This window comes from Lutra lutra, chromosome 13 (assembly GCF_902655055.1).
Source record: "Lutra lutra chromosome 13, mLutLut1.2, whole genome shotgun sequence".
NCBI classification, from domain to species: domain Eukaryota; kingdom Metazoa; phylum Chordata; class Mammalia; order Carnivora; family Mustelidae; genus Lutra; species Lutra lutra.
The window spans coordinates 12137933-12151979 of record NC_062290.1 but is presented as its reverse complement, the minus strand read 5'-3'; the positions used below and the strand labels follow the sequence as shown (position 1 = coordinate 12151979).

General features: G+C 36.5%; 1 protein-coding gene across 2 annotated transcripts in view; it reads right to left on the bottom strand.

The window, feature by feature from the left end:
- Nucleotides 1–14047, bottom strand: part of SMC5 (structural maintenance of chromosomes 5) — a 103983-nt gene that overhangs the window by 69397 nt on the left and 20539 nt on the right. For both annotated transcript variants that reach the window (XM_047699327.1, XM_047699328.1), the window contains exons 4-6: nt 8278–8440; nt 7029–7163; nt 5156–5296 (exon numbers count right to left, since the gene is read on the bottom strand). In XM_047699327.1, the coding sequence (XP_047555283.1) occupies nt 5156–5296; nt 7029–7163; nt 8278–8440 (439 nt within the window). The remainder of the gene's footprint in view (nt 1–5155; nt 5297–7028; nt 7164–8277; nt 8441–14047) is intronic.

Sequence of the window (14047 nt, the reverse complement as noted above, 5' to 3'; positions counted from 1 at the left end):
GTCTGTAACGTACAATGGTAAAAATATTAGATTGGCAGCAGACTTATCCACAGAGACCTGGCAGGCCAGAAAGAGCTGGCATGATATATTCAGAGTACTAAATGAGAAAAACATGCAGCCAAGAATACTATATCCAGCTAGGCTATCATTGAAAATAGAAGGAGAGATTAAAAGCTTCCAGGACAAACAAAAACTGAAAGAATTTGCAAATACCAAACCAGCTCTACAGGAAATATTGAAAGGGGTCCTCTAAGCAAAGCGAGACCCTAAAAGTAGTAGATCAGAAAGTAACAGAGACAATATACAATAACAGTCACCTTACAGGCAATACAATGGCACTAAGTTCATATCTCTCAATACTTACTCTGAATATTAATGGGCTAAATGCCCAAATCAAAAGACACAGGGTATCAGAATGGATAAAAAAACAAAACCCATCTATATGTTGCCTACAAGAAACTCATCTTAAACCCGAAGACACCTCCAGGTTTAAAGTGAGGGGGTGGGAAAGAATTTACCATGCTAATGGACATCAGAAGAAAGCAGGAGTGGCAATCCTTTTATCAGATCAATTAGATTTTAAGCCAAAGACTATAATAAGAGATGAGGAAGGACACTATATCATACTCAAAGGAACTGTCCAACAATTAGATCTAACAATTTTAAATATCTATGCCCCTAACATGGGAGCAGCCAACTATATAAACCAATTAATAACAAAATCAAAGAAACACATCGACAATAATACATTAATAGTAGGGGATTTTAACACTCCCCTCACTGAAATGGACAGATCATCCAAGCAAAAGATCAACAAGGAAATCAAGGCCTTAAATGACACACTGGACCAGATGGACATCACAGATATATTCAGAACATTTCATCCCAAAGCAACAGAATACACATTCTTCTCTAGTGCACATGGAACATTCTCCAGAATAGATCACATTCTTGGTCCTAAATCAAGTCTCAACCGGTATCAAAAGATTGGGATCATTCCCTGCATATTTTCAGACCACAATGCTCTAAAGCTAGAACTCAATCACAAGAGGAAATTTGGAAAGAACCCAAATACATGGAGACTAAACAGCATCCTTCTAAAGAATGAATGGGTCAACCAGCAAATTAAAGAAGAATTGAAAAAATTTATGGAAACAAATGATAATGAAAACACAACAGTTCAGAATCTGTGGGACACAATGGTTCAGAATCTGTGGGACACAACAAAGGCAGTCCTGAGAGGAAAATATATAGCGGTACAAGCCTTTCTCAAGAAACAAGAAAGGTCTCAGGTACACAACCTAACCCTACACCTAAAGGAGCTGGAGAAACAACAAGAAAGAAACCCTAAACCCAGCAGGAGAAGAGAAATCATAAAGATCAGAGCAGAAATCAATGAAATAGAAACCAAAAAAACAATAGAACAAATCAACGAAACTAGGAGCTGGTTCTTTGAAAGAATTAATAAGATCGATAAACCCCTGGCCAGACTTATTAAAAAGAAAAGAGAAAGGACCCAAATAAATAAAATCATGAATGAAAGAGGAAAGATCACAACGAACACCAAAGAAATACAGACAATTATAAGAACATACTATGAGCAACTCTATGCCAACAAATTTGACAATCTGGAAGAAATGGATGCATTCCTAGAGACATATAAACTACCACAACTGAACCAGGAAGAAATAGAAAGCCTGAACAGACCCATAACCAGTAAGGAGATTGAAACAGTCATCAAAAATCTCCAAACAAACAAAAGCCCAGGGCCAGATGGCTTCCCGGGGGAATTCTACCAAACATTTAAAGAAGAACTAATTCCTATTCTCCTGAAACTGTTCCAAAAAATAGAAATAGAAGGAAAACTTCCAAACTCATTTTATGAGGCCAGCATCACCTTGATCCCAAAACCAGACAAGGATCCCATCAAAAAAGAGAACTACAGACCAATATCTTTGATGAACACAGATGCAAAAATTCTCGCCAAAATACCAGCCAATGGGATTCAACAGTACATTAAAAGGATTATTCACCACGACCAAGTGGGATTTATTCCAGGGCTGCAAGGTTGGTTCAACATCCGCAAATCAATCAATGTGATACAACACATTAATAAAAGAAAAAACAAGAATCATATGATACTCTCCATAGATGCTGAAAAAGCATTTGACAAAGTACAGCATCCCTTCCTGATCAAAACTCTTCAAAGTGTAGGGATAGACGGCACATACCTCAATATTATCAAAGCCATCTATGAAAAACCCACCGCAAATATCATTCTCAATGGAGAAAAACTGAAAGCTTTTCCGCTAAGGTCAGGAACACGGCAGGGATGTCCGTTATCACCACTGCTATTCCACATAGTACTAGAATCCTAGCCTCAGCAATCAGACAACAAAAGGAAATTAAAGGCATCCAAATCGGCAAAGAAGAAGTCAAACTATCACTCTTTGCAGATGATATGATACTGTATGTGGATAACCCAAAAGACTCCACTCCAAAACTGCTAGAACTTGTACAGGAATTCAGTAAAGTGTCAGGATATAAAATCAATGCACAGAAATCAGTTGCATTTCTCTACACCAACGACAAGACAGAAGAAAGAGAAATTAAGGAGTCCATCCCATTTACAATTGCACCCAAAACTATAAGATACCTAGGAATAAACCTAACCAAAGAGACTAAGAATCTATACACAGAAAACTATAAAGTACTCATGAAAGAAATTGAGGAAGACACAAAGAAATGGAAAAATGTTCCATGCTCCTGGATTGGAAGAATAAATATTGTGAAAATGTCTATGCTACCTAAATCAATCTACACATTTAATGCAATTCCTATCAAAGTACCCTCCATTTTTTTCAAAGAAATGGAACAAATAATCCTAAAATTTATATGGAACCAGAAAAGACCTCAAATAGCCAAAGGAATATTGAAAAACAAAGCCAAACCTGGTGGCATCACAATTCCGGACTTCAAGCTCTATTACAAAGCTGTCATCATCAAGACAGCATGGTACTGGCACAAAAACAGACACATAGATCAATGGAACAGAATAGAGAGCCCAGAAATAGACCCTCGACTCTATGGTCAACTCATCTTCGACAAAGCATGAAAGAATGTCCAATGGAAAAAAGACAGCCTCTTCAATAAATGGTGTTGGGAAAATTGGACAGCCACATGCAGAAAAATGAAATTGGAGCATTTCCTTACACCACACACGAAAATAGACTCAAAATGGATGAAGGATCTCAATGTGAGAAAGGAATGCATCAAAATCCTTGAGGAAAACACAGGCAGCAACCTCTTTGACCTCAGCCGCAGCAACATCTTCCTAGGAATGTCGCCAAAGGCAAGGGAAGCAAGGGCAAAAATGAACTATTGGGATTTTATCAAGATCAAAAGCTTTTGCACAGCAAAGGAAACAGTGAACAAAACCAAAAGACAACTGACAGAATGGGAGAAGATATTTGCAAATGACATATCAGATAAAGGGCTAGTGTCCAAAATCTATAAAGAACTTAGCAAACTCAACACCCAAAGAACAAATAATCCAATCAAAAAATGGGCAGAGGACATGAACAGACATTTCTGCAAAGAAGACATCCAGATGGCCAACAGACACATGAAAAAGTGCTCCCTATCACTTGGCATCAGGGAAATACAAGTCAAAACCACAATGAGTATCACCTCACACCAGTCAGAATGGCTAAAATTAAGTCAGGAAATGACAGATGCTGGGGAGGGTGCGGAGAAAGGGGAACCCTCCTACACTGTTGGTGGGAATGCAAGCTGGTGCGACCACTCTGGAAAACAGCATGGAGGTTCCTCAAAATGTTGAAAGTAGAACTACCCTATGACCCAGCAATTGCACTGCTGGGTATTTACCCTAAAGATACAAACGTAGTGATCCGAAGGGGCACGTGCACCCGAATGTTTATAGCAGCAATGTCTACAATAGCCAAACTATGGAAAGAACCTAGATGTCCATCAACAGACGAATGGATAAAGAAGATGTGGTATATATACACAATGGAATACTATGCATCCATCAAAAGAAATGAAATCTTGCCATTTGCGACAATGTGGATGAACTAGAGGGTATCATGCTTAGCGAAATAAGTCAATCGGAGAAAGACAACTATCATATGATCTCCCTGATATGAGGGAGAGGAGATGCAACATGGGGGGTTAAGGGGGTAGGAGAAGAATAAATGTAACAAGATGGGATTGGGAGGGAGACAAACCATAAGTGACTCTGAATCTCACAAAACAAACTGAGGGTTGATGGGGGGAGGGGGGTTGGGGGTGGGGTGGGGTCTGGATATTGGGGAGGGTATGTGCTATGGTGAGTGCTGTGAAGTGTGTAAACCTGGCGATTCGCAGACCTGTACCCCTGGGGATAAAAATATATGTTTATAAAAAGTAAAATTTAAAAAAAAAAAAAGTAATAATGGGCATAGGAAAATGTAGTCAAAACAAGCGGTGAAGCAAAAAGTTTAAGAATAATGGAATTATGGGACAGGGTAGGGTGAGGGGGTGGCAGAGAAAGGCCACAAATACAGCCACATGTTTTTCCATTTTAGTAACAATTACCTCCATTCTAACCCTGGAACAAACATTATAAAACTTTCTTATTTTGTTCCGCCCGTCAAAAAGAAATGCACTGAGGAAATGGACTCTTTAGCCCAAACTGTGGTCATAAATAATAACTATACACCGCACAGTGATTAAAAGGAACAGTAGCCCCAATAAACTCAGGAAGCCGGAGTAGAGAATTCTAGTCCATAGCCCGCAGCTGCATCTGCACTTGAACTTATTAGTGGTACACACCAAGTAAATTCTCTGTGACTGAGGACACTCAAAGATTTTTTTGTGTAAACATTTTTAGCTCAAATTAAGATCTTCTAAAACAAACTGTTGAGGATTCAAATCTGGAAGAATTAAGAGCACTATCAACTGTTATTTGTTACACAATAATAGTAACAGTACACACCTATATCATAATACCACCAATAATACCAAATGTATTATGATATATAAAGCAAAAATGAACAAAAGCACCTAATTTGAATACAGAGCAATCAGTACCTTCTTTATAGCTTTTCTACTAGTTAAAGCATCACTATTTTTTCCTCTAATAATTAAGACTTACCACCCACGGCCTTTTAGCTTCAAGCATCTCAATCAAATCTAAATGTCGCTTACGTTCATAGAACCTCTCCACATCTTGTTTATATCTTTCATTCCTCTGAATCATTTTCTCTAGATACTCCGTTTTCTCTTTGCACGAGGTCTAAAACAAATATTTAACAATTAGTTTAACTGAAAAGACAACAGGTCAGATTCTTTAATGATGAAAATGAACAATGCTACCAAAATTTCACAATAAAGAATTTCACGGGCGTTCTTAAGAACTGTGTACAACTAACATGCATAACTGAGCTCTGGTCTAGGCCCTGCAATTTATTAGTTGTGTGACTGTGGGGAAGCCCCACCACATCTCTAAGCCTGGCCTCTTCCTGCCTGAAGAAAAGACACCTATCTGCCCCACTCACCTCAAGGGTAGAAGCAACACACTCTAAGTGCAAGGTCAACCAAAGCTATAATGTGATATACAAATGAAAACTAGTATTATTACAATTAGCATGTTATGAATACCCATGACTTAGGACTTAGAAATGAGATGAAGGAAGCTAAAATTTGCCCTTTAGACTGTGAGTTAACAAATGCAAAGATGTACTCAAAACCTAATAGGGTAAGTGGCTACATTCCTTCAGGGGATGGTACTAATTTCAGACAGTGTTTCTGATGGTGTACAGGAGTCCCTCCCCTTATTTGAGGGGAATAGAGTCCCAAACCACTAGAGGATGCCTGAAACCGCAGACAGTACCAAACCCATATATACTGCTTTTTCCTGTACATGCATGCCTATGATAAAGCTTAATTTACATGTCAGACACAGTAAGAGACTAATAACAAGAAAACAGAGTAACAATAAGCAGTCATAAAAGTTAATGAATGTGGCTTCTCTCTCAGAATATATTATCATACTATTGTCACCCTTCTTGTGATGATTTGAGATTGATAAATGCCATGTGATGACATGAAGTGAGGCACTGTGACATAACGTCAGACTACTGTTGACCTTGTGACCGTATGTCAGGAAGATCATCTGCTTCTGGACCACAGGTGACCACGGGTAATTGAAATGGCAGGTAACTACAAGCGTGAATAATGGGGGACTACTGAATCAGACTGTTCCGGGGGGCAAGGGTACAAAGACGGACAGAGTATCGGAAGAAGCATAAAATAATTACTACTCCTTTGGTCACGGACTCTGAAAAAGTATAATAAATTATAATAATTTGCATATTATTAAGTATGGACAGTTACAATTGAAGAGAGAGCATCTGTTTATAAGATATGAATATTTACTGAATTTATTTTAGTGGTTGGGACATGGAAAATGATTCATTAAACAAAACACCTCTTCAAATGATAGGCTATAAAAGGATATTTTAATTTATGTGTTTAAGGTGAACATAAAAACAACACTGCAACTGAACACAGAGCTCACTACAAAGTCTACCCTCCTGCAACTCAAAAAATATGAGAAGAGGTTCAACAGAGACACTACATCAAAAGCTACAGGTTCATTGCTATATTACACAAAGCCTTGTACCATCCTGGCATATGGCAGGTGTTGTAAGAAATACTGAATGAGTAAAAGAATAATACCGAAACTTCCTGAGAGAAATAAATACTTTCAAATACCATTATTGGTTCCTTAGAAGTTCAATTAATAACATGTATTTGATGAAATGGTAGTCAAATTTTTCAAACTTTTTCCAACTCCAATTCTCACTTTCTATGACTTAATGTATGTCAGCAGTACAATCCTAGGTGGAAAAACCCACAAATATATGAAGCCATTTGATGAATCAGAGCTACTATTCACCCTACCACATTGTGAAAGATGGAAATCAGTCAGGGACAATAAAAATGAGTTGTCTGTTTATAAATACCTCTAGTTGTTTTTCTTTCTCCCTGAAGTTTTTGAGTTCACAATGGTATCTGTGCATTTCTGGAGGACCAATAGACTTCTCAGTAGCTTCAAGGAGTTCAATTTTACTCAGTTTAGCAAATTCTCCAACTTTATCCTAGAGCATAAAACTTAAATATTAGCAACTATTATCACTTTTGAAAAAGACTTAATTTGTTAGAATGGGAGAGGGACAGAGAAACTTAAGCAGACTCTGAACTCAGCAAAGAGTCCAACATAGGGCTCGACCTTACGACCCTGACAACATGACCTGAGCAGAAACCAAGAGTCAGACACGTAACTGAATGTGCCACCCAGGCACTCTGCAACTATTACTATTCATAAATATCTTCAAAACATATTTTACTCAGTGATCATGCTTCTTAAAATGAAATGCATTAAAAAAAAAAACGGTTTAAGATGTGCAATATATACAAACTCTGTCCTTCATATATTATTTCTTAAAATGATAAAGGGTATGAATTGTCATCTAAGAACCATTTAAAATTTTCTAGGTCAATATTTCTAGGGTAAAGTGTTTATATACATATAATAAATAGCTTGGGGATAAAAAGAGTTCCCTGGACTGAAACCATTATCTACCACACATCAACTGGAATGTTAGAAGAAAAAGGAAATTTATAACAACTACTTCTGGACATATTGGACATCAGCTAACAATGCTTTCAAATTTTAAATTTTTATTTAATTTGGACATATGTAATCAAGTCGTTTCTGAATTGAAAAAATGAACTATAATTCAGTCACTACACAGCACTCAAAGAAATTTAACGTTTTATGTGCATTTTCAGGGTATTTTTACTAAAACTTAAAATATAACAAAGTTTTAGAATGCACATCTATAGATTTGTTTTAGAATATCACATATTTTATGTAAAAACATGATTAAGAAGTCGTTTATTACCAAAATTTTAAGTGCCTACAAACTGTAGCACATGGCCACGCAAGTTACTGTACTTAAAAACAATACTTTATTTCCTTTACCATATTCTGTAGTTTAGACTTTCAGCTTTTTATTAATTGAAATCTTCCAAATTACTTCAATAAGATGAGACGAAATGCCACCTTTTACAAAGAACTGTTAGAAAGTATTAGTTATGAGGCTTACTTTAAATAGCCTCTATTACAATATTTTTTGGAAAGTATTTAGATTCTGCTATGGCATGAAAAGGACACAAATTCTACCATGTGTACACTTAATTCTCTCATACCTGAGGTAGAAATTGGCAAAGATTGCCCACTTGAATGTTTAAGGCTGCAACTTGCTCTTCCACTACTTTCTGGGTTGTAGATTTTTTGTTGATGAACCAAGACGACTGATTTTTTGCCACGTCAATCTCACGGGTAATTACAAGATTTCCTGAAGTTCTGAACCTAGTTAAAAATAATTTTAAAAATCTTTATGTTCAAAATACATATATTGTTTTAGAAATATAATTTCCAAAATTCTCTTGCAAAAAAGGTTGCCAGACAGGATTATTATAACTTTTATTCCTTTTGAAATTTTGGCCCCTCCAAAGAAGGAAAACTTGATAATTTATTGGTAATAATACATAATTGATCACAGGTAAGTTACCACTTTTTCAACATCACAATTATTTAAACTATTAAAATAAAACAAAGCCAACACTAATTTTCCAAACATTGATAGAGGATTTACATATCTGGAGTTATTTATCCTTTAATTATTATTCTCCAATCACATGCGTTGACTGCAATTCAAAATGGGTTGGTATATTCAACCATACAAAATTAAGTGCTGTAACTTCCTCTACTGGAAGATAAATGAATGAAAACCGATTTTTGCATAAGCAGTTCCAGACATCAAAACCAGCCTGGTCATACAGGTAGCCCATGCCTTCCTTGTCATGTACTCCACTCTGAATTCAGAGGGGACTATATCATACACCCTCTTAAAGGAACATTAAGCAATACAGAATCTGAAAGAAGGGTATTTACTTATTTCTTGCTTTTAGAAGTACTACTGCTCCACACCTCCCATCCATCTTCTTCACTGGGAATCAGCAGCATGTGGTAGAAAGATAAATTATTGGTATTCAATGGCTAAATGACAATGATACTCTGTAAATGTCGTGTATATAGACTATACTGTAATCAGAACACTCCAAACATTGATATTAGAACTTTAAAAGAAAGTAATTTTAAATTTTCATTTCCAGCAGAATGACTAACGAAGTACTCTGTTGGTCTTCTTGTTCTGAACTACAAATAATGAAATATTAAAATATGTTCACAAATGCATTTATGAGTTTGCATGAAAGCAAGTAAATCTGGCCTAAATCCCAGGGCAGGTGGAGATCCAGAAGTTGAAAAATGAAAACTGGCTTTTACTTTGGGAGTATCTGTTCCACCAAATAACCTTACACATTCATTTTCATAATCTCCTAGGAGAGGAGCTATGAAGGCCCCAAACTACCCAAGGTAGAGAGTCTAATAAAAACCATCCCCAAAAGACTATACCCTCAATGTAAGGGTAAACTAGAACTACTCCATAATCACCATCACCACCACCACCGACAGTGAGGTAAACTGCCTGTCTCAAACTACGGCTTAAACTGCAAAAAAAACAAAAAAAAAAAACAACAAAAAAACAACAACCCACAATTTCTCCTGAGGACAGTTAATAACATCAACCCAGTCCCAGATATATTAGTATACTTAAGTTACATGACATACCTAGGGTTCCAAAATGCACAAACTGAGAATTGTGTATATTGAAAGTACCCAGTGGTCTGTTGTATAAGTTAGTGAAAATTCCCTCAGCAGAAATCTACCTTTACCCTCAAAAAATTAACACCAAGTTCAAAGAGAAAGGGGCAGCTTACTGGAAACACACATACATGAAAACAAAACCAAGAGTAAGAACTAGCAGAAATAACAAAGTAGAGTCATACTGAATTAATGGGCAAATACAGAATAAGGAAATCCACTATATTTCAAGAATTAGAAGATTGAAAGTATTTACTTATATCAAAAGAAGAACTAAAGGGAAATGGATCTAGAATGCAGCACAAAGACATAAAAAGATGAAAAATATGGAGAATGTTAAGAGACACAGATGACTGAGTAAGAGAACCTAACATCTAATAGGAGTTCTAAAAGGGAAGGAGACACAAAAGGTCAGTGGCAATATAGGAAGAGATAATAGATAAGAATTTTCCAAACCATAAATTTAAGAAGCTCATTAAATCCCAAGCAAATAAATAAAAAAAATAAATCCACATCTAAATATATGATGTGAAACTATAAAACACCAAAAACAGGATTTCAAAAGACACTTGAGCCACATGACACCAATGACCCCCCCCCAAAAAAAAAGGCACTTGAGATAAAGAGAATTAATGCCAAAGAAACTAGGATTATATTCACATCTGAAGACTGTGGAATTATACTTCACATGTGTTAAGAAAAGACCTATCAATGTAGAATTTATATCTACCAAATACACCTTTCAAGACTTAGAATGGGTAGGTCAAGATGGGGGAGGAAGAGCAGGCTGAGATGACATCAGGTAGCAGGAGATTAGCTAGATCGTTATTAAACCATTCCAAGCACCTAAAAATCCAACAGGAGATCGAAGAGAAGAAGAGCAGCAATTCTAGAAATGGAAAATGGACCGCTTTCTGAAAGGGTTTTTTCCTTCTACAAAATTTTGGGATACAACTTCTTCTAATAGATCAAAATATACCCTAAATCTAGCAAAGGGTTTGTTCTAATCTCCAGCCCGAGCAAATTCTCTCCACTTTTTTTTCTTTCTTTTCCCAACCAACTTATCAACTCTTTTAGAATTTTTTTTTTTAATTTTCATCTTTACAGTCATATTCCATCCCTTCACCATGTTTACCCTTATTTGTGTGTGTGTGTGTATGTATTTTCTTTCTTAAAAATTTTAGGAGGTAGTTTCTTCTAAAATCTTCCAAAATACTCCCAAAATCAAGTGGGTGGCTCTGTTCTATTCACCAGTCAAATACATATATTTTCTTTTTTAAATTATTTTTTTTAAACTTCTTTTTAGCCCTTCTCCCCACAATTTGAGGTCTCTTCTGATTTGGTTAATGCACATTTTTCGGGGGTCTTTGCCACCCTTTTAGTATTTTATTCTCTCATTCATATATTCTTATCTGGGTAAAATAACAAGGCAGAAAAACTCACCACAAAAAAAAAAGAACAAGAGGCCGTACCAAAGGCTAGGGACCTAATCAATACAGACGTTGGTAATATGTCAGATCTAGAGTTCAGAATGAGGATTCTCAAGGAGCTAGCTGGGCTCAAAAAATGCATGGAAGATATTAGAGAAATCCTGTCTGGAGATATAAAAGCACTTTCTGGAGAAATAAAAGAACTAAATTCTAACCAAGCTGAAGTCAAAAAAGCTATTAATGAGGTATAATAAAAAATGGAGGCTCTTACTGCTAGGATAAATGAGGCAGGAGAGAGAATTAGTAATACAGAAGACCAAATGACAGAGAATAAAGAAGCTGAGCAAAAGAGAGACAAACAACTACTGGACAATGAGGGGAGAATTTGAGAGATAAATGATACCGTAAGATGAAACAATAATAGAATAATTGGGATTCCAAAAGAAAAAGAAAGAGAGAGGGGAACAGAAGGTATACTGGAGCGAATTATTGTAGAGAATTTCCCTAATGTGGCAAAGGGAACAAACATCAGAATCCAGGAGGCACAGAGAACCCCCCTCAAAATCAGTAAGAATAGGTCCACACCTTGTCATCTAATAGTAAAACTTACGAGTCTTAGCGACAAAGAGAAAATCCTGAAAGCAGCCCGGGACAAGAAGTCTGTAACATACTAATAATAAAAATATTAGATTGGCAGCAGACTTATCCACAGAGACCTGGCAGGCCAGAAAGGACTGGCATGATATATTCAGAGCACTAACTGAGAAAAACATGCAGTCAAGAATACTATATCCAGCTAGGCTATCACTGAAAATAGAAGGAGAGATAAAAAGCTTCCAGGACAAACAAAAACTAAAAGAATTTGTAAACACCAAACCAGCTCTACAGGAAATACTGAAAGGAGTCCTCCAGCCAAAGAGAGCCTAAAAGTAATAGGCCAGAAAGGAACAGAGACAATATACAGTAACAGTCACCTTACAGGCAATACACTGGCACTAAATTCATTATCTCGCAATAATTACCCTGAATGTAAATGGGCTAAATGCCCCAATCAAAAGACACAGGGTATCAGATTGATTTAAAAAAAAAAAGACATCAATATGCTGTCTACAAGAAACTGATTTTAGACCGAAAGACACCTCCAGATTTAAAGTGAGGGGGTGGAAAACAATTCACCATGCCAATGGACATCAAAAGAAAGCTGGGGTGGCAATCCTTATATCAGATCAGATCAATTAGATTTTAAGCCAAAGACTTTCGTAAGAGATGAGGAAGGACACTCTACCATACTCAAAGGGTCTGTCCAGCAAGAAGATCTAACAATTTTAAATATCTATGCTCCTAACATGGGAGCAGCCAACTATACAAACCAATTAATAACAAAATCAAAGAAACACATCAATAATAATACAATAATAGGGGACTTTAACACCCACTCACTGAAATGGACAGATCATCCAAGCAAAAGATCAACAAGGAAATAAAGGCCTTAAAAGACACACTGGACCAGATGGACATCACAGATATATTCAGAACATTCCATCCCAAAGCAACAGAATACACATTCTTCTCTAGTGCACATGGAACATTCTCCAGAATAGATCACATCCTGGGTCACAAATCAGGTCTCAACTGGTACCAAAAGATTGGGATCATTCCCTGCATATTTTCAGACCACAATGCTCTGAAGCTAAAACTCAATCACAAGAGGAAAGCTGGAAAGAACCCAAATACATGCAAACTAAAGCACATCCTACTAAAGAATGAATAGATCAACCAGGAAATTAAAGAAGAATTGAAAAAAAATTCATGGAAACAAATGATAATGAAAGCACAACTGCTCAAAATCCATGGGACACAGCAAAGGCAGTTCTGAGAGGAAAACAGAAATACAAGCCTTTCTCAAGAAACAAGAAAGGTCTCAAGTACACAACCTAATCCTATACCTAAAGGAGCTGGAGAAAGAACAATAAACAAAGCCTAAACCCAGCAGGAGAAGAGAAATAATCAAGATCAGAGCCGAAATCAATGAAATAGAAACCAAAAAACAACAGAACAAATCAACGAAACCAGGAGCTAGTTCTTTGAAAGAATTAAGAAAATTCATAAACCCCTGGCCAGACTTATCAAAAAGAAAAGAGAAAGGACCCAAATAAATAAAATCATAAATGAAAGAGGAGAGATCACAACCAACTTATAAGAACATATTATGAGCAACTATACACCAGCAAACTTAACAATCTGGAAGAAATGGATGCATTCCTAGAGATATATGAAGTACCACAACTGAACCAGGATGAAATAGAAAACCTGAACAGACCCATAACCAGTCATCAAAAATCTCCCAACAAATGAGAGCCCAAGGCCAGACAGCTTCCCTGGGGAATTCTACCAAGCATTTAAAGAAGAATTAATTCCTATTCTCCTGAAACTGTTCCAAAAAAACAGAAATGGAAGGAAAACTTCCAAGCTCATTCTATGAGGCCAGCATTACCTTGATCCCAAAACCAGACAAAGATCCCATCAAAAAAGAGAATTACAGACCAATATCCTTGATGAACACAGATGCGAAAATTCTCACCAAAATACTAGCCAATAGGATCCAACAGTACATTAAAAGGATTATTCACCATGACTAAGTGGGATTTATTCCAGGGCTGCAAGGTTGGTTCAACATCCATGAATCAATCAATGTGATACAACACATTAATAAAAGAAAAAACAAGAAACATATGATACTCTCAAGAGATGCTGAAAAAGCATTTGACAAAGTACAGCATCCTTTCTTGAGCAAAACTCCAAAGTGTAGGGGTTGAGGGTA